The sequence below is a fragment of the Heliconius melpomene genome, chromosome 18 (genome assembly GCF_056956725.1).
Source record: "Heliconius melpomene rosina isolate 202511_hmr_F chromosome 18, ASM5695672v1, whole genome shotgun sequence".
Lineage (NCBI taxonomy): Eukaryota > Metazoa > Arthropoda > Insecta > Lepidoptera > Nymphalidae > Heliconius > Heliconius melpomene.
This window is the reverse complement of record NC_140406.1, coordinates 14,335,977-14,362,184: the sequence shown is the minus strand read 5'-3', so window position 1 is coordinate 14,362,184 and position 26,208 is coordinate 14,335,977. Positions and strand designations below refer to the sequence as shown.

Genomic DNA, 26,208 nt, shown 5'->3' with positions numbered 1-26,208 from the left:
TTTTAATTGTTGATGTGGATTTACATAATTTCGTATGTCTCTGTTTTTTTTCAAAACTGACTTAAAATTTTATGATGAGAAACTGGTTTTGGTACATCGAATTTGATTATTGTTGTCTCTTCAAATCTCATTTGAAATGTTTTCAATTTACATAAATCTATTATCTTGTTCATTTATTCTGTCAAGATTTGTCTTGCGTATAACTATTAAATCAAATAAAATATATATATATTTATTGTTTTCAGATATCTGACAATGAAAGAATTGTTGTTTACGCGCCAGAATATTTTAGAAATTTGACGAGAGTTATAAAGAAGTATAGTAAAACGGAGGAAGATCAAAAGTAAGTTTATTTGTGCAAATATTTATACATATATGGCTAAAATCAATAGAATCGGCTAAATACAAATTATAACAATTGTAAATATCACTAGAATTTATAACTTATATTTAATTCCAGAACACTAACAAGTTACATGATGTGGCAAGTATCTCGATCATTATCAACCTATTTGTCTAAATCATTCCGTGATGCGACCAAAATATTAAGGAAAGCTCTCTTCGGCTCTGAAGGCACGGAGGAGTCATGGCGTTACTGTGTCACTGACACTAATAATGCGATTGGTAAGTTATACTTTAATATATGGTAAATTATTATATTAATGTTATGGACTATAAATATAAGTTTGTAGATTTTTTTTGTAAAGTGGCTGTAACTTTCCAATTTTAAGGTTTAAAGGAAATTGGTCTTATCGAAAATTGGTCTTAATAGACAAACAGAAAGACGAACAAAATGAACAAGGGTTGTTTCTTTTAGATACGGAATCCTAATCACACATTATTATATTTTCCACAGGTTTTGCAGTGGGGGCAATGTTCGTCCGAGAAGTTTTCCACGGCGAAGCTAAAACCCAAGGAGAGATAATGATAGACAATATAAGAGCTGCTTTCAAGAAACATCTCAAAGATCTAGACTGGATGGACGCAGAGACTAGAGAAGCTGCTGAAACTAAGGCTGACGCGATAACTGATATGATAGGTTAATTATTGTAACTATAATAACTTTTAATTATTTTGATATTGTTGTTTTGTTTTCATGGTTCCGCTTTAGTAAGATTAGGATGGGTTTTGAATTTCTTAAAATTTTATTTGATTTGTACAACCAGAATGGTTGTAGATTCGATTATTACTTGCCTTGCATGGGTAGAGTGTGTTATCCTAGTATTAAGGCACTCCGTTTCCTGATTTCTTTTAAGGTTAACTGTTAGCCCCATTTACGACACTGGTTGGATAGGGAAGAGATAGTTAGTCAGTGTTAGAATAATCTTATAGCATACAATATATTATAAATTTAATGTTAATATTAATTTACAGGTTTCCCAGACTACATACTAAATAAAGATGAATTGGACAAACAATATGACGAGTTAGAAGTGAAACCGAATGAATACTTCGACAATAATATAGCATTCAATGTTTTTAGTTTAAAACACGATCTTAGGAAATTGGATCAACCTGTGAATAAAACTAAATGGGGTTAGATTTTTAATTTTATTTTAGAAAAAAAAAAGCATTTGAGGCCAATCGTGGGGCACTGGTTGTGGGTTCGATTCCTACTCTTAATAAAATATATTATAAAAATATTTAGTATTTACATTTCCTCCCTCTGATAACGATGCAAATATGCGGTTTTGAGTCCCGCCACTCAACACAATAAGAATTGAATATCTCAAGTCTTAACACCAAGTTCCCAGGCTTCCTGTGCCTACCCTGCTAAGTACGAGATTCGAGTCCACATTTGAACTGTTTCCAAGAGGCAAATTCGAATCTCGTTACCTGAAAATTTTCTTAAATATATTTTACTTATAATTTAATACATACATATAATTCCAGGCATGACCCCATCGACAGTAAACGCTTACTACACACCAACAAAAAATCAAATAGTATTTCCCGCCGGCATACTACAATTACCATTTTACGACGGCGACAATCCTAAAAGCGTGAACTACGGCGCTATGGGAGTGGTTATGGGACATGAACTAACACACGCGTTTGATGATCAAGGGAGGGAATATGATAGGTAATTGTTTTTTTTAGGTAAATTTGGATAGAAAAGAATGGATTTTTTTCTTTTTTATGTTGAAATGGAGAATTTAAAAAAAAAGTTTTTTTTTGTAATATATATTTATTATTGAATTATTTTCCTTTTGTGTTTAAACACACTTTAAAAAATTATAAAATCTATACCTCCTACTATTGTAAAGCTAAAGATTGTTTGGTTTAACACGCTAATCTCAGCAATGACTGGTTCTAATTGTATTTTTTTTGTGTTTCTAATTTCACCTCGCCATACCAGCACCATAGCAACATAGCATATGTTTACTCTTAGTAAACAAAACAACATTATTGACATAATTACTAATATTTAAGTCCTTAATCTCTACGTATATTTAATTTAATTAAACTTTTCAAAATGATAATTTTAGATTCGGAAATCTCAATCGTTGGTGGAACAACGCCACTATATCGAGATTTAAGAAACGTACAGAATGCATTCAAAAGCAATACTCTAAATACAGGATGGAAGGACAACATTTGAATGGGAAACAAACACTAGGTAAGTTAAGTGTTATTCGCTTATAGTTATATAGTGTCACGCTTTATCCTGCATATAGCAGGACAGGCATATGATGATGTTATTTAATTCAAAAGCCATCATATCGCAGTAGCGTGGCATATAACCACAAACGAGATGGTTGTGAGTTCGATCCAGAGACAAAGTGATGTTGGGTTCCATGGCATAATACGCAATATCTCTAAGTCTACCGGTGCGGTGGACAGAAAACGGGGGGTATTTACACTAGGTTCTCAGTGGTAAATAAGAAATGTATGCCTTATTAAAATTATGCATTTCTAATATGATTTCTTTTTCTTCAGGTGAAAACATAGCAGACAATGGCGGTTTAAAAGCAGCTTTCCACGCATATCTCGAATATAGTAAAGGTGCAAGAATAAACTATACACTGCCTGGACTTAAATATAACCACCGTCAATTGTTTTTCATATCTTTTGCTCAGGTAATTGTTTTTTATTTTCTTTTGATCAGACTTTTTTTGGTTTACATCTAATCAAGTTTATTTACCTATGAAGCTTTAAATTAAAAAAGCTACATTTTTTTAAATATAAATAAAGTATTTTTTTTTACAACTATTTAATAATAAAAAAAAACTATTATTTTTTAATTTCAAGAAATTTGATTAGAAAAGAATGTTTTTCTATTTCTAGAAGTATAAAATATTATAATATATTCATAAAATGATCTTATATATCGGTATTCCGCCGAAAAATGGTCAGACCGTTCAATATTTGAACGTTTTTATTATTAATTTAATTTATTCCTTAGGTATGGTGTTCAGCGATGACAAAGGAATCAACTAAAATGCAAATAGAGAAAGATGATCACACAGTAGCTAAATACAGAGTGATCGGACCCATTTCAAATTTACCTGATTTTTCACAAGAATTCAACTGTAAATCTGGAACAAAAATGAATCCTATTGACAAATGTGTTATTTGGTAATTTTTTACTATTATAAAGCTTATATTTGTATATATAATATTGTATATCTTAGTATGAAAGTGGCTGGACTCACAAATCGCTTGTTATTGGATATCATTTGACTACAATATGACTTAAACCTAAAAAAAATACTATTTAAGGTTACAAACTAAAACAACAACAAAGTAATAAACATAAAATTTTAATGAGAAATCTGAGTTAAGACACTTTTATTCTAAGACGATATAAAGTCCCAAGAAATTGCTTTGAAATATATAAAAAAAGGCATTTTTGAAAAATGTATTAATTGCAGAAATATTATACTATAGAAACTTGCTTAAGTCTAGAATAAAACACATAATAAAAGTATTAAAAATAATACATAAGTAAAAAATTATTAATACACATGTTAAACAAAATTAACAATAATTATTATTTATTTTATACAACAATAATTATTTTATAAATCATTAATTAATGAAAGTACAAAAGTATTTAATGGATAAAAGCCATTTAAAGGCATTATAACCAACAAATAACACAATGAACACAACATCAAGTCAAAATTAACATTCTAGAAAGTTCTATTAAAACCTGTTAAGCAAAAATTGTAAAATTTTGAGACTTAAGCAAGTATTATTATGTAGGTGTATTTATTTTAAAAAATTGTAAATAACGCTTTGGCTAAGCTATGTTTATCATAATTGGACTACATTTTTACGAATTGATAACATAGACTTTGGTTTTAGTAATTTTTTTATTATTATAAGAAAATGGAGTGTTAAGACACTTAATATCAAGTTTCACCAAGTTTAGAGGTAAAGCATATTGGGTGGCAGAACTCAACGCTGTGTTTTGCCTTCGGCGTAATTAAAATAAATTTAATTATTACACTGAGTAGGGATTGAATTTACAACCACTTTATTTTTTTTTAGAAAAGTACAATAAGTGCCAAAGGTTACTGATCTATGTTTCAATTATATAAAATTTTAATGTTAAATTTTAAGAGCTTAGCGATGTTCAAAACGGGTATATAATAGTTTGTAATTTTATACTAAAAACAAAACAATAAACCATATGCGTGCAAATAATAATGAAAAAATACGTATAGCATGGTCAACGAGTTGTGGCCACAGACGGCTGGCCGAAGTTGTCTGTTGATGGCTGCGCAGATATAATTTTACGATTTTTCTTGTTTTTGACTATTTTACAATGCTCAGAATCAGATTTAATTTCTAGGCGGCCCCAACGCATTGGTCGTACTGTACATACATATTATATATTATTAGTATATACTAAAAGTTCATATAATGAATGAATGACTTTGTATATGAATTTGTAGTATATTTCTAAATTTAAATATATGTACCATTTTTAATTATTAGCTAATTAGGGTAAATGATAAACCTTTGTCCTTACCGATTTAATTAATCATAATTTTTATTTTATACCAAAGTTCTCCATCTAAAATATGTATGTTAAAAATATAACAAACAAAAAGAACAATTTTACTTAATGCTTAAAAACAATAACTAGACGATTATAGTTGTTGAAATAAAAAGCATAGAAAGGTTGTAAAGATATATGAACAATCCAAATCCAATCAAAATCATCCTTTGTTATATTGAATTGATAAAAGTAATTTATAATATATATAAGAATAAATTATATATTACAGACTAAAGCTTTTTTACTGGGCGTGAAAAACTTGACAAAGTAAAAGGAATATCCTATGTAATTGGCAAATAAGTGAATAAACACAAAAAAATATTGTTCCTAATCTAAATGCTGTATCCCATAATAGTCATGGGAAACCTAATGTTAGCACTCAGTTCCCCATGTCCTCTCTTTCGAGACATTGCGTGTTGAATGGCGGATGGCAATGCAGCGGTCTGTCTTGTTATCATAGCTAGGAAGTAAAAATAATTATTTTTTCTGGGTGTGAATTGAACCTACAACGGTCACGTTTACATTCAGACGCTATTCCGTTGCGTCATAACGGCATCAAATTTATAAATTACATCAAAATAATTATTAAATTTCTTTTATGATGCAAACAAATTGCTTGTCAAGTTGTTTACGCATTTTTTATGCTATAAGATTTTTATCAACTTCAATGTTAGGTGTACTTATTATTTAATTTATAACCCTTAAGTGTCTATTAAGCTTCCTATAAATATTTAAAACATTTTTCACAATAATTTAAATTTAATAAGAGTTCATTTTAAAAGGACCAACCACACTATATTAACACTAATTTGCCTTCCACAAATAAAAGTTTATAATATATTACTATTAAATTTATTAATAATATATTATTAAACTTATGCGTTAAAATAATTTATACATAGTATTATACAGTTTAGATGTAGATTATACTATAGTTTTATGTGATATATTGTGTATTATTAAATATTTTCATTGTATATGGAAAAAAAGCTTTGCACGACTTTGAGGGATGTTACGGAGTTTCGTAACCGGAACCGTATCAGATGTGAATATTTAGGGTAGTTTTAGATATGGGCGGAGCCTAATTATTACCAGTTGTGATAGATTTTTTACTTGGCCCACTATTGGCACAAAGTACCCATAAAAAGTTTGGTTACTCAAAAAATAAATAACAAGTACCTATCACAAAATACTAAAATACAAGATGTAAAAAATATTTGTAAACAATAGATTCTTTAGACAATAAATTTTATAATGTAACAATATTATTGGAAAATAATGAATAATCCGAAGTAATTTGAATTGGATTGGATCCCATTATAAAATCTGTAACGGGAATCGTAACAGTATATTATATCTTCGGATATCCATATCCCGATGCAAAGCATCCGTAACATCCCACAATAAAATTCAAATGCAGGATATATTGGAGTTACTTATAATATTGATTTGACACTTTGTATATTTAAATAAGCAATTGGATATATATTAGAGCTAAATATTACAGAAAGTATCATATCCAAATATATACTAACTAGCGGACGCGCGCAGCTTCGCTTGCGTAATTAGGGGTGAATTCTAATAAACCACGAAACATGTTTTCAATGAAATATGTTTAAGAGTCTAAATTTAAAATTTTATAAAAATCGGTGATGATTTAAACATTTTTCCATACAAACGTTCAACCCCTTATTTGCACCCTTAGGGGGTGAATTCTAGAAAACCATGAAACACATGTTCAATTAAATATTTTTAAGAGTATAAATTTCAAGTTTTAAAGATCCTTCCATACAAATTTTCAACCCCTTATTTGCACCCTTAAGGGAAGAATTCTAGAAAACCATGAAACATGTGTTTAATTAAATACTTTTAAGAGTCTGAATTTCAAATTTTATAAAAATTGGAGCCGATTTAAAAAAAATCTATACAAACTTTCAACCCCTTATTTGCACCCTTAAGGGGAGAATTCCAGAAAACGATGAAATACGTGTTCAATTAAATACTTTTATAAATCTAAATTTCAAATTTTATAAAAATCGGTGGCGATTTAAATTTTTTTCCATACAAACTTTCAACCCCTATTTCACCCCTTTAGGATTAAAATTTTACAAAATCCCTTCTTAGTGGATGTCCAGATTACGAAAGTAAACATTTGTCCAAATATCAAGTTTCTACCATTAGCGGTTACGGCTGTGCGTACGTCTTACCTCAGTCAGTGAGGACAAGTCCTTTTATATATATAGATATTTGGCTTTTATACATACATATATTGAATCTCATAAATAGGGTTTTTTCAACAAAGTAGTTGCGATTTGAAAGAGGTTGACAATAAAAATCAACTTTTATTCTAATATATTTGACACAATAAAATAATTATCAGTAAGTATTTAAAATATTTTTAACAAAAGTTTTATAATATATAGTTGCAGACAATTATTTTTTAAAATGGCAACAATTTTATAATACAGTTTTAGAGCTATTATTTAAATGTTAGTTATGCTTTTTAGTTGTTACTTACATTTTAATTATATTTTATTATATCCTAATTAAAATATTAAATGTGATGTATTTATATAATGATTAGAAATATGCAAACCTAAATCATATTCTAAATAGTGTGCAAGTTAGTAATAGGTTCATTAAAGACCGAATGTTCATCCTATGTTTTAAAGCATTTAGTAGCTAGTACCGTTCACAAACATATACATACATGTTTAAAATATATGTATAATAAGTCGTGTATACCTAATATAGTCTTTGAGGAAAACGATATATAATTTTCTAGTATTTTAACAAACCATAGAGTTCCGTTTTCGCTTTTCGTATAACGCAAAGCTGTGCCATAATTATAAAAAAAAACATAAATAGAGTTAAAACACCATTTCCATGCACGCCCAATTTTTTGAGACATTGTATATTATGTGGTGGAAGTTAACGCCGCGCTTTGAATGGTAGAGCGAGGCTGAATATGAGCTTTCCGCCGAGTGAGGATCAAACCTACAGGCGGTGCCTCAAGGCGTCATGGCTTACACTATACTTAGAAGTATATGGCTTATTATGTTTATATATATAACTTTATATATGGCTTATTATGTTTATATATATGTACATATGCATTGAAAAAAAAGTTTATCCATACATATCTTTAATTCTTGTCATACATTTCAAATTACAAATTTTTAACAGTATTAGGAATTCGTATATTTAGATAATTAAGCAAAATATATATTTGCGATCGCTATAAATATATAAATAACTAAGGGTTATAAATAATAAAAAAATTAAAATTATGTCGACAATTTAATAACTTTCCTCCTTCACAAAAGTTAAAAGTTAAAAAATCATATTGTGTTTGATAGAAAATGTAGGTTCAAATCCAGTGAGACTTTTTATTATTTATGATTTTTAGTATAAAAATAACTCTTTATAATAACATAGAGCTAGTCATATATTTAATCAAAAGTAATTAAGAATTGTGTAACATATATTATGTATTTGTATACTGATTTTAATTTTGCAAAACTTATTTCTATGTCTGTTTCATATTAACATAAACACTGTTATTTAGAAATATTATTAAGAGTTAATATACAAAGAAAATTTACAAAAGCATGTAAAGTAAACATCCTGGATATAAAAAAACTGGAGAAATCTGATGCAGTGGGGACACGATTTACCGGTCATTGTCAACATTAATATTACTTTTAAATAATTGAATAAGGGAAAAATAAGCAATTGACTGTGCTTTTTATAAAGAAATGAAATTATTCTAGGAGAATCTAGGTTTATTTGAACAATTACATTTTAAAACAATAATTTCGAATGTTTAATTACTACTCCAAGCTACTTTCAAAGTTTGGTTTTCAACAATTCCCAAAATTGGTTGTCTGGATGATCACGAACTCTTATAACTAAGGACTGGATAATCGAGTCTCTACCTCACTACTGAATATTATTTACTTTATAAACAAATTCATTATATCAAAAGTCCAAATAATGGTTGTTTTAAGGTATATATTTGTAAGTTTTGTTTCCCTAATGGTTCCACAAATTTATTGTAACGTTTTTTGTTTGGAAAACTACTGTACGGTTTTTGTATTTTTCGATCAAAAATTATGTTATAAGTACTATTTATTTCTGACTGATTGTGTAAATTCAATGTTAGTTCATTAAATTTGTGTTTTTAAGTAAACTGTGAAGCTGTTTTATTACCCTTACATTATTTATATTTCAATTTCCATTTTCAGTTTAGTGAAAAAAAAATACTATATTTATTATTTTTACAAATTATACCTTCTTAAAAAGGTAGCTTACTTAGTTTATATATATGTTTTTATTTTCAATTTATATAATCTGTAACAATAAATACTAAGCTATTTGCATTCAGCAAAAAGGAAAAATAATAAAATCACACAACAGCAAAATTTAATTACCGCCCGTCGTGGCCGCCCTGAAGTTAGTATTTCTGAACTTTTGCGCTTGTGATACTATGTAAGATAATAGTCAGATGTAAGAACTAAGAAGGATCGAAAAGTCAAATCTGCGTAGCAATGTACTGCTAACATCACGGCGGCCACGACTCTGTGACCCAGTGGCGTAGCTAGGGTATTTGGTGCCCGGTGCGGCTTAGGGGACTTGATGCCCTTTAAAAATGTCTAAGGTCTAAAAAAAAACAAAGTGATCGTCGACTTTGATGCCCGGTGCGACCGCACCGCTCGCACCCCTCTAGCTACGCCACTGCTGTGACCGTACTGTAGTATTGGCCAAAAAATAATATGGGTACATTATTCATGTGTCGCTCATTAGCTTTGAACTGACCCTGTACTCCTAGTAATAAAAATAACGTAGTAAAAATAATAACTCCTTAAAAAAGTCTAGTATTAATAATCTTTAGTCTTCCAAATTTTGACTAAAAACATATTACAAAAGAAAGTGTAGATGTGAAACATAACGTGTGTTCTACATTTAACGCGATTTTGGCTTATAACTACAAAAAATGGAATTAATTGATTTTATATTCATATTTATGCCTACTTTTAACGAAAAGCTAGCATAGAATGTTATCTAAATGAAATTAGATATACTTAGTTTAGTATTACTAAAAATTGCTCGTACTTATGTTTATATGCGGGAAGCAAATTAAATTTCAATTAAACAATATAAAATAAACGCTTATTTTATCGATTTTAAGTAATGATTAAAACATTTTTACTTATTTATCTAATAAATTGCTTGTTTGGTATAAATTTGATAACATTTTGTTCTTAATATGATATAAAAATATCATATTAAAATCAAAACGTAGGTTAAAATATCATTACAAAATATTCTTTCTTTGATAGACATAATAAAAGGTGAATCATGTTATTTAAAAAAACTTTTGTTTAAAATTGCCGCTTATAAAATATGCAACTTGACATTAGATGTCACATATAATAAACATTTTTTATCTATGTACAATATGTTTTGTTTCACAAAATGGCGGACGAACACTAGTGACTCGTGATAAAATTAAAGCATTGCTGCGCTTTTACAGTGTTTTCGAAATTTCCGATTTTTAACCGGGAATGTCAAAACATCAAAACTTTAATTCAAATTTGTTATTTACTAATAATTACGTTTATTTACGCAATTACGCGTTAACTTTTTGGGAAAACAATGAAAATTCCTTAAATTAAGATATGTACGGAAATGATTAATATTATTTCATTGTAATGAAAATAAGATATATTCGTTATTTTATATAAAAAAGGAGGAAAATATTCTATTTTAAGCTTACTGTAAAATTAAATCGGTTTTGGTTCAGTGTTACACAATTAGGAAATAAGGCTTTCAATATGGAAAACCAAATTGTTGTTAAAACTGAAGTGCAGCCTAATGGAGATATACTGTTATTTTATGTTGATGGTAAGAAAAATGTTAAATAAAAAATAACGTATTTATAAAAATATAATATCTTATTCACTATTATTTTCATATTTTTGATTCTTTAAATAAATTACTATATTATTAAATATTATTATTTTAATATATATTTTTATATAAAAAGAACTTATTATTTATTACAGAACATCAAGGCTTAGATGCTAGTGTTTTGGAAACCACAGAGATGAACAACATAGAGGTACTTCCTGAAAAATATATTGTAGAAGAAGATATTGGAGAAGGTGATTCCACTGAAGAACTAGATATCACTCAAGCTTCCGAAGACATTGTCAATGAAGTATGGGATGATGAGGAAATAAGACGTCTTATAATTTTTTACCTTGACAATAAAGAAACATTTTTAAGTGGAACTACTAAAAAAGTACATTTATGGGCAGTTGCATGTAAAACTATGTTAACAGATAGACAACCATTATCATGTGAAGTAAAGCTTAGAACTTTAAAGAGAAAGTATGCACAGTTGCGTGTAGATAGTCAAAATGGAACCTTTATCAATTGGTCAATGTATGATTTGTGTCATCAAGCATTTCACAACGATACTTTTGTTCAAATGTGCTTAAACAAACCGGCTGAGGAATCTGTGACTTTAAGTATGCCTACACAGAATGTTGTAAGTAAAGATGGCATTTTAGTTGTAAAAAAGGTTAATTCCAGCCAAAACAAAGATGAAAAAGTAGAAACTATGCTAAATTTATACATAAAACATAAGAATTTCTTTCAAAAACACAGTAACTCACAAAAAGGCTTATGGGAGGCCATTGCTATGGATCTGGGAGAGGTAGACGTAGATTATTGGCATAAGCGTTTCCTAAATTTCAAACAGCATTATATAAGAATGGTATATAAAAGAAAAGAAACAGGCCCTGAAAGTGTTAATTGGCCGTACATTAAATATTTTGATAAAATTTTTGGTGAAGATGAAGAGTTTCAACATAGATTCGTAGAAAACAATGAAGATACTCTACCAACAATACACGATGAGAATGCTTTTAATGTTACAGAAAAAACATTTCTAGTTAAATATTATTTTGACTGTTTACATGACTTTCAAGACCCTTCTGTTCCAAATAAGTTTCTATGGCAAGAAGTTGGTAGATTATTAAATAAAAAACCTGAAATTTGTAGAAAAAAGTTTGAAGAGCTTAAGAGAGCTCATTTTGATCAGTTAATTGAAGGTGATTACAATTTAGTTGAAAGAGTGCCTCTGGCCATTCTCTTTGACAATATAATAGCCAAAGAAGTTGAGAATGAAGTAGAAAATCCCACAAAACGTGACACAGATATTTGGAAAACAGAGCAAATTGATGAATTAGTGCAATATTTATATGAGAATATAGATATGTTGAAAGATTCAGTATGTTATTATGTATGTTGGGCCGCTTTAGCAAAGAAACTACATAGAAGTGTTGACTCATGTAAGAAACAATGGAATGATTTAACTTCTCTGTATAAAACTATTTTAGATGATAAAAAAGAAGACCCAGACATGCAAATAGACTGGCGCTATATAGATTTGTTTGATCGTATATTTGATTATGGCATGGATACCAATTTACTGGACGGCTATGAGAGATTGAAAGGGCTGAGTCAAGTTAACAAGTCTAGTAAAATTGGAGGTAATTTTCTTTTTATTTCTATTAATTTACAGCAAACATAGACAATAGCTTAATAAGTACTTTGATTTTCTTTTTTGAAATGCATCATACTGTTAACTTTGCGAATTTTAAGTTATCGCTTATTCAGCTATATTAGACTGGAGAAAGTATTATTTTGAAATAACTTTTCCACAATGTGCTTACTTAAAATTTTAATTTTAAATTATAGAAAAGTATATGATAACACAATATCTTACTATCGATTAGATAGTTATCATTTGTTACTTAAAAATTTTAGAAGTCATAAATCATTTATACACATATCTATGCTAATATAAATTTGTTATCAATTTCAGTAAAAAAAATAACCATCCGTGACACTGACGAAAAACTCATGGACGGAACCGACGACGAAGATTCTTACGACGAGCGAGGATTCGCGAAACGTTCAAAAAAACGTAGCGGTGATACCAAAGCTTTTAAAATTTTAGAATATTATCTAAAAAATAAAGATAAATTCGCATCGTCCCAACAAAAGAAGTTAGCTCTCTGGGAAATATTATCGCGGCAAATAGGCATTTCGGCCACAGAATGTGCACATAGGTTCAGAAATTTCAAACAAGTTTACACAAGTTACGTTCAAAGGGAGATAAATAAACCGGAAATGCCCATTTTATGGCCATATTACAGTATATGTAAAAAAGTTTTCGGTTACAGAGCTATAAAGTCGAAATTAAAAAACGGTAAAATGGACTCCGACGATCCAGAAGATTGGGCAGCAAAAGAAATTAAGCATTTAATTAATTATTTCAACCAAAATTATTACGAATTGTGTGATGATGTAGAGAGAAAAGGCAAATGGACAAAATTAGCACATGATTTGGGAAGAACTGAGAACAGTTGTTGTGAGAAATTTCTAGAACTTAGAAAATCTTATCGTAAATTAAAAACCATGAAGTCTAGAAACCCAGATGTTAAAGTGTCGTGGAAATATTTTAATATGATAGATGATATTTATAGAAATAATGAATTGATCGAAAATACAGAAGTGCTTGAAACAATGGAAGTCGATAACAATAGTGATTATGATAGTGTTGTGAAGAATGAAGTACAGGAAGGTAAGTTTCAGTAGAAGTAAATAAAATTTTGTTCTACTTAGTACAATATGGTCGCCCTGAAGTAAGCTTTATGAATTTTTGCCCCTTGGTTACTCGATACACGCGGTATCCCGCACACGGCAGAGTAGGCAGAGGGAACCTAGTGTTCCCCGCTTCTGGAAGCATTGCGTGTTGGCGGCAAGCAACGCCACCCTTTGACACGACACCAGAGCGAAGAAATGGAAATATAAATATTTAAATAAATAATTCACTTAGTTGAGTGGAATTCACAACCAGCCATCTGCAACCAACTTTAGGGCTGTCATGATTTGTTAACAGTACTGAAGTTAGCACAGCGTCTGACTGTAAATGTGATGGTTGTGAGTTCCACGTGGATGAATGATTGTTTTTAAATCACTTTCATTTCATTTTCCCTCTCAAGTTGTCAAATTGTGGCTTCTGTCGAACTTCGTCACTCAGCATCAAATTGTTTAGAAAATTGTAAAGTGGGGATTGGAGTGTCATAAAACTAGGTTCCTTCTACCTTAGATATTAGATTATACGTATGTACTAACGTAGTATGTTAATACCACTTAATAAAATATCATATTGAGATAGCTATTAGATAGCATCCAAAAAATAATAATTATTAGAGAATATATAAATTTATATATAAATAAAATTAAATACATATATATATTTTTCAGATGATGACTTCCAATGTATAATAGTGATACCAGAAGACGAAGATATAAATAACGCACAAATTATTATCCAAGAACAAGAAGAAAGTCCTGTACAAGAAACCACGGAAAAACAAACAGTTATAACTAAATGGAATAGACGAAGTAAAAAACAATTGTTAATACAATATCTTAAATACCTAAAAACACACACAGATACAGAAATTAACTTGAGAGATATGTGGACAGAAATAGCTTCAAAATTAGACGAGAAAACACCACTGTCATGCAAAAAAATATATTTAAAATTAAAAAACCAATACAGACTTAATAAAAATAAAACGCCATATTCAAATTTGATTGAAAAAATCCTCAAATTTAAGCCGAAATTGGTTAGAACTATCAAAGATGATAGTTTAGGAGATATTTACGAAGACGTACAAATGTCAGATGATAAAGTCGAAAAAGCTCTAAGATATTATTTACAAAATTTAGAAGATTTCCTAAGTCCTAAATTCGAGCAGAAATATCTTTGGACAGAATTAGCTAAGTTTATTTGTGAACCAGTGAATAAAATATACAGTAAAATTAATTATCTAAAACAAACATTTAATATGGACTCCTTAAGTCCTTATAAAAATATTTTATCAGAAATATTGACAAAAGAAACTATATTAAAGGATTCGATACAAAAAGACGAGCCTTTATTAGAAAATGAGAACGAAAATTGGTCCGACGTCGAAATAGAAAGATTATTAACGTGGTATTTAGCTCATTTGGATAAATTCAAAAATCCTAAATTCGTTAGAAGTTATTTATGGATGGAGGCGTCCGACATTTTGAAAAAAAGTGCTTTAGTTTGTTCCAAAAAAATGTTAGAAATAAGATCTGAATACAGAACAATGGTTAAGGAGAATCCAGAAGAATTGAACAATTGGAAGTTTTATAATCTGTGTCAAAGAATTTATGGGACGGGAAAGAAGAATAGTATTGCTTGAACTTTAATTGTTAATTTGGTTTAAGATTTAACTTAATGATTTTTAAAAATAATGTATAAACTCTATATAGCGTTACTTGATACAATAAACTGAAGCTAAAGCGTCAAAATCCTTCTGCTTTAGTTCATTTGGTATTTTACTTGTTTTCGTTACTATTACGGCTGTAATAACAACTTAACTGATGGTGTCGTATCAAAAATACTAAGAAATTTTACGGTTAGCATATTATGCTGATTTCTTTACAATAAATGTAAAAGACTATAATAATTCGAGTATACTATTATATTTTCTTATAAAAGGCACATTTTTTATATATTGTCCTTACAATATTTAAAATCCATAAAAGTTAATAACCCTTTTTATTTGTGTATACAATAAGTACATAGTACATAGTTGGTAGAGTACATGTGATTTTTAAAGGAAATAAACAAATGTTATATTCAGTTAGTTTAAGATCCATAAATGAAAATCTATAGACTTCTTATTAGTCTGTGCTTGTCGTGGTTTCGATTCCCACTACACTTGGCAGAGCGAATTATTTTCAATTCCTCTCTCTGGTAACCAGATAATTGGGGCATTGAGTTCCGCTACGCAACACACAACATCTTAATAGTTGGCCGGGAATTGGGAAACGGAGTAAATTGACACTAGATTTCCGCTCTCTTTTTCAGGATAGACCATTAAGATATAATAATATTTTGACGGGTGTAAATGTAAGTACCTATACGAGCTTAGTCCACAATTAGACGTCAAGTTATATAAATATGTACAAAAGCAGTTCTATCTAGATTTACGTATAACTAAACTAAATATGATCTTAAACACGAGACATACAAAGGGCACAATAGAACCTTTAAGTATGCTCAGTAAAGTTCACCCTCAACCCTCAAAGTAATACCGTTTTCAATACTGTAGAAACAGCCCAAGGTCTCGGCCTGATAATCTTATTACCGCACTGCTATAGATGGTATTAATATGAATAGTAGACCATATACCGTTATTAGGTTCGATTTCAATCTAAGTTTTGAAGGAAATTTTCCTTCTAAAGATTTGGTCCTTCGAGCATGCTGTAGCATGCTGTGCCTAAAAGTATAAGAGGTTACTACGTACTTGAGGCTTCCAGTATGTGTTATATCTTTAATATGTATATTCTATTAGTTATGAAATTTATCTACGTGTATGTACATAAGTATTTGCTGGTTGTCTTAGAATACCTAATAAATTTAGTTTTACCATCCTGCTCGGTACCACGTAATATACTGAGTTTTCCTAAGATACACACTAAATATTTAATTCTCCTTGCTCTGTCGCGTCAACTATATAAGAACTTATTTACTCACAATTTATATTTAAATATGTATAATCTTTAGATCAATCGTAAGTTACCACCGTGAGACATCACCACTTCGTTGGTTGGGCCAAGGTTCCGACCTATCAGTTAATCCCATTACGGCTATCAATACGTTAGCATGTGAAAATAATTAAACCTCTGACACTAGCGCTATAAATTTTTCCAAATGAACACACAATACTTACGTTGACTTTTATATACTATCTAATTTATAAACTTAATATAGTCCAGTCGTGGCGCCGGGGCAGAAGCGTGCAACTGCAAACGCGACGGGTCGTAGGTTCGATTCCCTATTTCATATTTTAATTTCTACATTTTGGTACCGTGGTAAATCGTGGCGATGAGTTACGACATTCAACACGCAGTGCCTGCACAATTCGCCGGAAAGTGGGGATTAGAAGTGTTTTGATGGGATCGGAGTATCTTAACACCAAGACTATACCATATTAGTTTTTATCTGTATATTGTATCGCGTACATAGCAATACAGACAGCGGGAATATGAACACGTAGTGTTAAAATACTCCTTTCTCATTATACATACTTTTTTTCCCCGTACTGCGCCCGATTCTGTGGCGGAATTTAAAGTTACGTTTTACTCTCAGTCTGTCATGTTTACTATCGTACAATTATCCCCCTAACGCCACGCTAAACGCTACCCGCTCCGCCTGAACTCTTAACTTGTACCAAACTATAAACTTTACAGCGTTTTCCTTCAGTCGCTGGTCAGAAGTCAATATGACCACGCTATATTATAAAATTTTCATTATTTCGAGTAGATAGTGTTAATTAATATCAGTGCTAAGCGAGGGTGATTATAACGCGGCCTTAATAGGGAACCCTTATAAAGTCAATGTACATAATTACATTTTTTTAAATTTCTTAATTAATATAGAATCCTATTTAGAATTTGAAGTGATAAGTGAGTGTTAAAATTAAGAAAGAAGATGAAGTTTTGTTATCGTATTTCGTGTTTTCTTTTAGCTTCTCGCTTGATCTTGCTTGCTTGCTTGTATATGCATTGGGAAGGCAGAGGGATCCCAATGTGTTATGACAGTCCGCTTCTCACGTTCTCCATTCCCCATTTTTGACACATTGCGTCCAATTTCTAGACATTGTGTATAGAGAAGGAACTCAACGCTTTCTCTTCTTACTAGAGCCAGAGCTAGAGAGAAACATATTATCACTTTTACGTTCAGTTTTTCTTAACAAATTGACAGTAATAAATTGGTATATTGAAATTCAGAAAACAATTTTAAATTTAGTAGTGTAATATTATTAACACAGTAAAATTAATGCGGATATATATAGGTATGTTGAATTTATTATATAGGTATGTTGAGTTATATTAATAGTCAATACAGATCAAATTTGCATTATAAAACTGTTAATATTTTCTTTGTTTTCCGTAAATATAATTTAAAAAAAGCAAATCTAATCTCTCTATATATATAAAGAAGTGACTAACTAAAACCACTGCATGTAGAGAGCTGAAAATAAAGTTACATGTTCCTAAAAACGTAATCCCCACCAATAAAATATATAGTTAGCATAAAATAAACTACTATAACTTCAAATAAAAAAAAAACAGATGACCAAAGCCCGGAACGTTCCACTAGTGTTACACAGTGACATTACCGTAGTCCGCATTAATGTGTCTAGGCTAAGAAACCGTATAACTGATCGACTAAGTACAACCAGTTTTGATGCAGTCTTACTTTACTATTAAAGAATACTGAAATATTATCGTTTTTTTATATATACGATGTATTTTCAATAATTATAAAATATATATATATAGGCAGTCCTAGCGCAGAGGTACAAGGGTCGTTTCCTAGTTCTGGTAACGAGCTACACCACTCATTAAAGAAAATAAGGAAGAAAAATATTTTGTCAGTTTCTAGAGTTACGTTATCGTGTAATCATATATATGAATTTTTAAAAAAATGATTTCTCTTTTCTATGAATTAATTATAAGTTCCATAAAATACAATAGAACAATGTTATTTGTTACCCTTTAAGTCTCCACTTTTTGCATGCAAATTTCTGAATAAATAATATTTACCACCAAACCAAGCTTGTCACCCTAACAGTAGAAATCCAGGACGAGCTCTATTATGTATATAGCACACAAACTCGTGTGAATATAACATAGGCTGCAGGTACGTAAAAAAATCAAGTGAAATCTTCACTTTTCCTTATATAACAAATATTTTTTGCAATGTAATTTTCTTTCTTGTATATTATGAAACAACTTTCACCTAAAGCCTAACATACAAACACTCGTGGAGTCTAAACTTTTGACTTGAATAAAATGTAGAGGATGTAATGCTTTAGGAGTTTAGTATATATTAGAACCCGACATAGAATCTTATTTTTTTCTCAAATATAAATATATAATATAATATACCAGCGAAAATCTTGACCAAACACTTAGTCTAGAAGTATAGGATATTCGAAGTACCATTTAAAATTTACCATACCTACCCCACCCGAGTACTAAATACTTTAAAATTTTACTACTTTGACAATAATTCAATAGTGCCCATAGTGTCCATTGTAGCATTTACGTCGTAACAAAAGAATATATTATAAAAGAATATTTTACAAGATTTACCATTTTTAATACAATCTTTTCTGCATGTCCAAGTACACGTGTTAATGCATTTATATATACGTTAGGTAACTCCTTCTAAAAAGATTACAGCTAACGTCGTATATAGTTAGGGAGGCGAAGCAGCAAACTGTGGAGTCACTCGAGCGTCATGGAGACCTATTGGGTTGCGAAGCTTAGATGATAACAAGAAAAAAATGTCATATAAAAAATTTCGTTTCACCGGTGGGTTGAGGGGTTATAGATTTTCAAAAATGTAAAAAAAAACTGTTCCATGGACATACTCGAGCGCGTCAGATATTGATATCATCAATTGCCTACGTCTTCTTAAGCATGAAAATATGTTAATCTGACAGTTTCCGTGGTGGAGGTGGTCGTACGTAAGAGTTAAAAATGGCAAAAAAAAAAATATTATCGAGCGCGTCAGATTTTCTAAGGGGGTGTTAAGTGAACCTAAAAAAAAGCTCTTATGTAATAATCTGACGATTTGGATGTGACGCAAGCTCGTAATCGTTGTTTGAAAATGCAAAAAAAAATCGTCATCTTGAAATACTCGAGCGCGTCAGATTAAGATATATATGGTTCATCTTCATGCCCTAGACGTGATATCTCAAAATCAGACGATTATCTGAAGGGACTTGCTTAATCTGACAATTATTAATATTTTTTTAAACCAATACAAGAAACAAGTCAGCTTTACGTTGTATCCCGCACACAGCAGGGTAGGCAGAGGGAACCTAAGGTTAAGACACTCTGTTCCCCACTTTCTGCCAAATTTTGAAGGCATTGAGTGTTGAGTAGCAGCACTTAACGTCACTGTTTTGCCTCGACACCAGAGCGAAGAAATGGAAATATAAATTTCAATAAATATTTCATCTCCTGGAATGGAGATTGAACCCACAACCAGTCTGTTTTACTGTCACACTTTGTAACCACTGCGCCACGACTGGCCTCAATTTTTTTATTCATTGAACGCAATCAATAGAAAAGCTCAAGAAATAGAATGTAACTAAAAGAATGTATGTTTGAAATAGAATACTTGTATTTATAAAAAAAAGTACAAAAAAAAAATTTTTTTTCAAGTATTTTTTTTAATTTATCATCTTCATTGATGAGTTAGGGACCAATAAATAAAAAAAAGAGTGCGATAGGAATAGAAATACGGTGAGAGGAATATATGCAATTCTTAGGTATATTAAACTTTATCAATCAATTTCTATTACTTCGGTTTGTGGAATTTGTCAGATTATATGTTTTTCGTAATCCTTGAATGATTCCCTTCAAAATAAAAAAAAAATTAGCCGCGCTCGAGAATGTCCAGATAACGTTTTTTTTTTACAACTTTGGAGCCCTCTCCCTCCTTTGCGTCACTCTCGAATTGTCAGATTAGTGGAATATACACGATTTAGCATGTAACTAACTTACCCTATCTTAATCTGACGCGCTCGAGAATGTCCGATGATCAATTTTTTTTTACTAATCTGATCCTTTATCCTAGACGCGCGGCCATACATAGGAAGCTCATATTTGGTGGAAGTACGTAACCGAGTACAAGGAATCCCCAGTATCTTAATCTGATGCGCTCGAATGACTCCACAAAGTCCCCTCTTCGCCGCCCCTACTAATAGTCTTCACTTGACTTCACAAGATGCGCTTATAGAAAAAAAGATTATAGAAAATAAATAAAGTAAATCTATGGAAATGCCTAAACGGTGATAGTGATAAGTGAAGTGATTTTTTGGTCAAAATGAAGTGGGAGGTCACTATGCTGCCTTTGTTACCACTGTTGTTCCGGATGGTGAATGCTAGTCGTGTTCACGCTGTTACTTTTCTGTAAGTAGCTTTTTGAGATTTAAGCTTTTAAGTTTTCATTGTTTTTTTTTCTTCTGACTTTTTATAACAGGAAAATGGGTGTTTTTTTATTTTTCTTTGTCTGTATATGGCCCTATTTAAAACAGCGAATGTTTTGAGAGAACTACTATAAAGCATTTTTTAAATTTTATAACTTAAATAGGCATAATTATTTAAAATGTCCCATAGTTTATCTTTTTCTAGTTATAGTATGCATTATTAGAATTTATTTTTGTAAACAATTTTTTAAAACTTAAAAGAAAAATGTAATGAAGGAAAAAAGTAGTAAAACGAAAAATGATCTTTTCGGTTTGTTTAAATATATAATTTTTTTTGCTGCTAGGCAGAGAGAACCTAATGTTAAGACACTCCGTTCCCCATTTTCTACAAAATTGTGAAGGCATTGCAAGGCTCAAGACTCAACGCCGCCGATTTGTATAAATATGTTTCTATGTTTTATTTCAGGTCTAACGCTACACTCCAGGAAGTGGAACTGAAATCAGAGTCTAGTCTATCTCTGAGGGACATATTGCCAGTGAAGGCGAAGTATTACGACAAGAACAGAGCGCCGAAGCTGGCCGGCCAACCTACTATAGTGTACTTTCATGTTACAGTACTGTCATTGGATTCTATAAATGAAGAGAGTATGGTTAGTTACCTATATTCTTTTATTTCTGTCTTTGAAAATGTCTAAGAAAAATCTTCCTTCACCTCTTAATTTTCTTACCAAAGATATTTATGACATAGAGTATAGGGGAACTGAACAATACATTTCGTTGAACTAGACATGAAAAATGAAATTTTATTAGATGTAAACTATTTCTTTCATAATTGTGTACAACTGTGGGTTCCTACGGGAACTAGATAAATGCCTTGAAATTCAAACTACAAAAAAATGTGCGTTAAAAGAGCACACATTTTCAAGAAATGAGTACTCTATTGAATCCTAAAACAAAAAAGCAACGCCAATAAACTAAGAACTTTCGTTCTTGCAAATAAATTTATTTAAGTTAACCGAATTTAAATTTCAGACATACGTAGCAGATATATTCCTAGCTCAATCATGGAGGGACCCTCGCCTCCGTTTACCAGAGAACATGCACGAGGAGTACCGGATCCTGGATGTGGACTGGCTGAACAAGATCTGGAGGCCTGACTGCTTCTTCAAAAACGCGAAGAAAGTCACCTTCCATGAGATGAGCATTCCTAACCATTACCTGTGGTTGTATCATGACAAAACTCTGCTTTATATGTCTAAGTGAGTCGGTACTGAAATTGTAAAGAGAATGTTAAAAAAACAGTTTTTTTAACTCTAAATATATCAGTCACTCATTTGATAACATTTTTTTTTTTTTTTTATTTACTATCTGTAGCTACAAACTTCAGTTAAGTTGGAATTCTAACAAAAATTTTGATACGCGCAATTTTATTTTCTCTTCGATCTTTCATACAAATACAAATTTAATTTGTAGCTTAAGGCATTTGATGTTACTTTTTAAAATTATATTTAAGGTGAATGATAAATTAAAACCATTATAAAATAGCTTTCATTAAGCACTATTACTCCACTGTCCAGTTAATCTGAAACACGTGCAAACACTCGCAATTCGCCGTAGAAACAGTTAAGCATATTTATCACATATCGATTATATCCTAAATATATATAGACTAAATAACATTTTTATTCTTTAAGTTTTATAATATTTCTCAAATATTCCAGACTAACGCTTGTATTGTCGTGTGCAATGAAGTTCGAGTCGTATCCTCACGACACCCAGAGCTGCTCTATGATGATTGAAAGCTGTAAGTTACCATACCTAGTTACGTTTACCTAAAAATTAATTTTTAACAAAAAGAAAAACCGACTTCTACCAACGAACTAAAAAGTGAAAAATAATTTTACAAAGATTTTATAATTTTGAAGTCGGAGTCAAACTACTGCTTACTACAATTTCTAATTACTAAGCCTGTTTGTTTTACTTGGCACCGACTTCAAATATTTTTTTTTAATCAAAATCGGTTCACCCAGTTAAAAGTTATGAGGTAACAAATATAAAAAAAAATAAAAAAAAAAATAAAAAAAATACAGTCGAATTGATAACCTCCTTTTCTTACAGAAGTCGGTTAAAAAATTAACTAATTAATAACATTGGAAATTTCGTCGTATTTAAAAATGGAAAAATTGTTGCTGTTAATAAGCTCATTGAAAAATGTCATATCGTCGTAAACCTACAAATTTCATTTAACCAAATTCTCCTTTACTGTGGAAAATATTTTCATAATTACTATAATAATATAGTATATTTTCAGTATCACACACGGTCCACGACTTGGTCTTCATTTGGAACTTGACAGATCCCTTAGTGGTGAATCCAGATATAGAACTGCCCCAGCTCGATATATCCAACAATTACACTAGTGACTGCACCATTGAATATTCCACAGGTGAAAATAAAAATTAATGTTATGAAAATATTTATATATTTAACTTTATCTATAATTAATTATATAACTAAAACATTTTAGAAGACTTAAAAACATTTTAACGTAGCAAAACTCAAACCAGCGTCTCTAATGGAAAATGATAATCTTTTTTTTTAAATAGTGTATTAACATAAAGTGTCTGCTAAATTATTTTTAGATTTACATGACAATTTAAAAGTGCAAAGATTTTAATGATAAAAAGGGAAAACAAAGTAACAATTGCTTGTATTACTGCTTCTATAAGAAATGTGTAAGAAAAATTTTCATACTTCACCCTTAAATAAAACTCTTATTACAACAGTTCAATATTTTCCAAAGATTTATAAGCAAATACTTTATTTTTTTGTCTGTATTTCTATTCATAATATTAAAATAAATGTATTTAATAATTTTTTAACAACATCTTCCAGGTAACTTCACATGTCTCGCTGTAGTGTTCAACCTGCGTCGACGTTTAGGTTACCATCTGTTCCACACTTACATACCGTCAGCTCTCATCGTGGTGATGTCTTGGATTTCCTTTTGGATCAAACCGGAAGCTATACCTGCGAGGGTCACCTTGGGCGTGACGTCGCTCTTGACTTTAGGTATATAGAAATAGATAACATTGTAGAAATAGAAGTAGCAGAACAGTAGAAATATTTAGTAATAGATATAGATAATCATAGTCGGTCGCGGCGCATGCGCACAAGTGGGACTGTAAACACGACAGGTTGTGGGTTCGGTTCCAATTCGAGGAAATTAAATATTCTAGTAACGAGGCAAAGCGCGGCGTTGAATTTCGCCACTTAACGACCCAGAATTAAATATTTTATTTCCTTGAGTGGAAATTGAACACATAACGTATGCCCCTGCACTATGACTGGCCTGAGCCAGCCATCTGATTATATTTCGTATATTTTAAGCTTCAATTAGCGTCATTAGAGCCCTGAAACTTGCTCCCTAATAAATATGTTTCTACTATTAATAATAATTGTCGATTAATTTGGGTCATTCACGATGTAATTGTTATTGTTAGCATTGACATTGTCTGACCTCTGTCTTTAATATTTTTATACAATTCTGTTATTTTTGTAATGATTGCCATTTTTTCTCAAAAACTTTAAAGTATGTGAATTAGATGTATTTATATTATAAGGAGAGATTCATATTATAAGGGTATGCAGAGGACCTAGTGTTAAGATACTCCGTTCCACATTTTGCGTTGAATTCAAGAGGCATTGCGTGTTGAATGGCGGAATTCCGCGCCGCGACAGTAGGACGAAGAAATGAAAATATTTAATATTCCATTTCCTCGAGTGGGAATCAAATCCACAACTAGTCGTGTTTACAGTTACACGCTTGTGCCGCTGCGCCACGACTGAACTCTATACTTTCCTTATAAAAGCTATTTATACTGTATCAATCCCTAAATACTTCACCTAAACTTATTAATATATAATTTTTGGTTCCCAGCCACACAAAACACCCAATCCCAACAGAGTCTACCACCAGTGTCGTACGTGAAGGCCATAGACGTGTGGATGTCCTCGTGCTCCGTGTTCGTCTTCCTCTCGCTATTCGAGTTCGCCGTGGTCAACAACTACATGGGGCCGGTCGCGACTAAAGCCATGAAAGGATATTCTGATGAAGATTTGAGTAGAGAGCTAGATGCTTATAAGGTGAGTTTATTTATGATTTTTTCAGCGTCGTGCAATATATCGCACATTGCAGGTTAGGCAGAGGGAACCTAGTGTTAAGACACTCCGTTCTCCGTTTCTTGCCGATTTCTGAAGGCGCTGCGTGTTGAATAGCTGAACTTAATGCAGGTCTTTCGCCTTGGTGCTAGAGCGAAGAAATATGAAGAAATAATTATTCATTCACTCGAGTGGGGATAGAAACTACAACCGTCACGTTACAGTCACACCCTTGTGCCCCTGGTCCACGCCATATTTTTTTTATATCGTGCAGAATAAAGAGAACCTAGAACTTACTTACTGATATTACTCCGTTTCGCAACGAGTAATTTCAGTAAGTAAGTTCTAGGTGCGGTTCTGCGATATTTCACTTTTATTTTTACTTTATTAACATTTTCATTTCCAGCACATATTCCCCAACTCGGTGGACCCTCGCGCCAGCACATCAGCGTCTCTACCACAATACGACACGTTCTGCAACGGTAGAGAGACAGCCGTCTACATTGACAGATTTTCCCGCTTCTTCTTCCCATTCTCTTTCTTCATACTAAATGTTGTCTATTGGTCTACGTTCTTGTGAATCACTTTGTTTAATATTAATTAAATTTAGAAATTTAATGGTTATCATTTTTGTTTTAATTATTTTCTTTTACAGGGCTAATGTCAAGTCAAACTTGTTTAATAATGTGGTTACAAGTATATTTATTTTTAGTTGCACGTACAAATCACCCAATCACAAAAACTAACAAGCAGAGAGTGCTAACAAGCAGAGAGTGAAAAGAGACTAAGTGTCATGACGATCCGATCATTGCTTGTTTTTAGAAATCGATATCCTCAATGACATAGGTATTTGAACGGAGTGTCTTATCACTAAGTTCCCTCTGCCTACCCTGCTGCGTGCGG

At 31.0% G+C, this 26,208-nt stretch overlaps 3 protein-coding genes across 4 annotated transcripts in view; all 3 read left to right on the top strand.

The window, feature by feature from the left end:
• The window catches only part of Nep3 (M13 family metallopeptidase neprilysin 3), a 39,655-nt gene extending 30,452 nt beyond the window's left edge, over nt 1-9,203 (top strand). For both annotated transcript variants that reach the window (XM_085202132.1, XM_085202130.1), the window contains 8 exons: nt 246-343; nt 461-624; nt 857-1,039; nt 1,375-1,536; nt 1,894-2,083; nt 2,490-2,620; nt 2,941-3,080; nt 3,407-9,203. In XM_085202132.1, coding sequence (XP_085058258.1) covers nt 246-343; nt 461-624; nt 857-1,039; nt 1,375-1,536; nt 1,894-2,083; nt 2,490-2,620; nt 2,941-3,080; nt 3,407-3,583 — 1,245 coding nt within the window. In that variant the 3' untranslated portion in view covers nt 3,584-9,203. The remainder of the gene's footprint in view (nt 1-245; nt 344-460; nt 625-856; nt 1,040-1,374; nt 1,537-1,893; nt 2,084-2,489; nt 2,621-2,940; nt 3,081-3,406) is intronic.
• Nucleotides 9,204-10,480: 1,277 nt separating this feature from the next.
• LOC146529668 (uncharacterized) lies at nt 10,481-15,464 on the top strand. Its single transcript, XM_085202417.1, has 4 exons — nt 10,481-10,918; nt 11,080-12,573; nt 12,909-13,670; nt 14,357-15,464. Exons 1-4 carry the CDS (start codon nt 10,849-10,851, stop codon nt 15,328-15,330), a joined length of 3,300 nt encoding a protein of 1,099 aa, XP_085058543.1. The 5' UTR covers nt 10,481-10,848; the 3' UTR covers nt 15,331-15,464.
• Nucleotides 15,465-17,408: 1,944 nt separating this feature from the next.
• Nucleotides 17,409-25,929, top strand: HisCl1 (Histamine-gated chloride channel subunit 1). Its single transcript, XM_085202418.1, has 10 exons — nt 17,409-17,535; nt 19,363-19,400; nt 20,922-21,127; nt 21,611-21,794; nt 22,177-22,403; nt 22,866-22,948; nt 23,456-23,590; nt 24,040-24,216; nt 25,085-25,290; nt 25,712-25,929. The coding sequence occupies exons 3-10, from the start codon at nt 21,042-21,044 to the stop codon at nt 25,883-25,885; spliced, it is 1,272 nt and encodes a 423-aa protein (XP_085058544.1). The 5' UTR covers nt 17,409-17,535; nt 19,363-19,400; nt 20,922-21,041; the 3' UTR covers nt 25,886-25,929.
• The last annotated feature ends 279 nt before the right edge of the window (nt 25,930-26,208 follow it).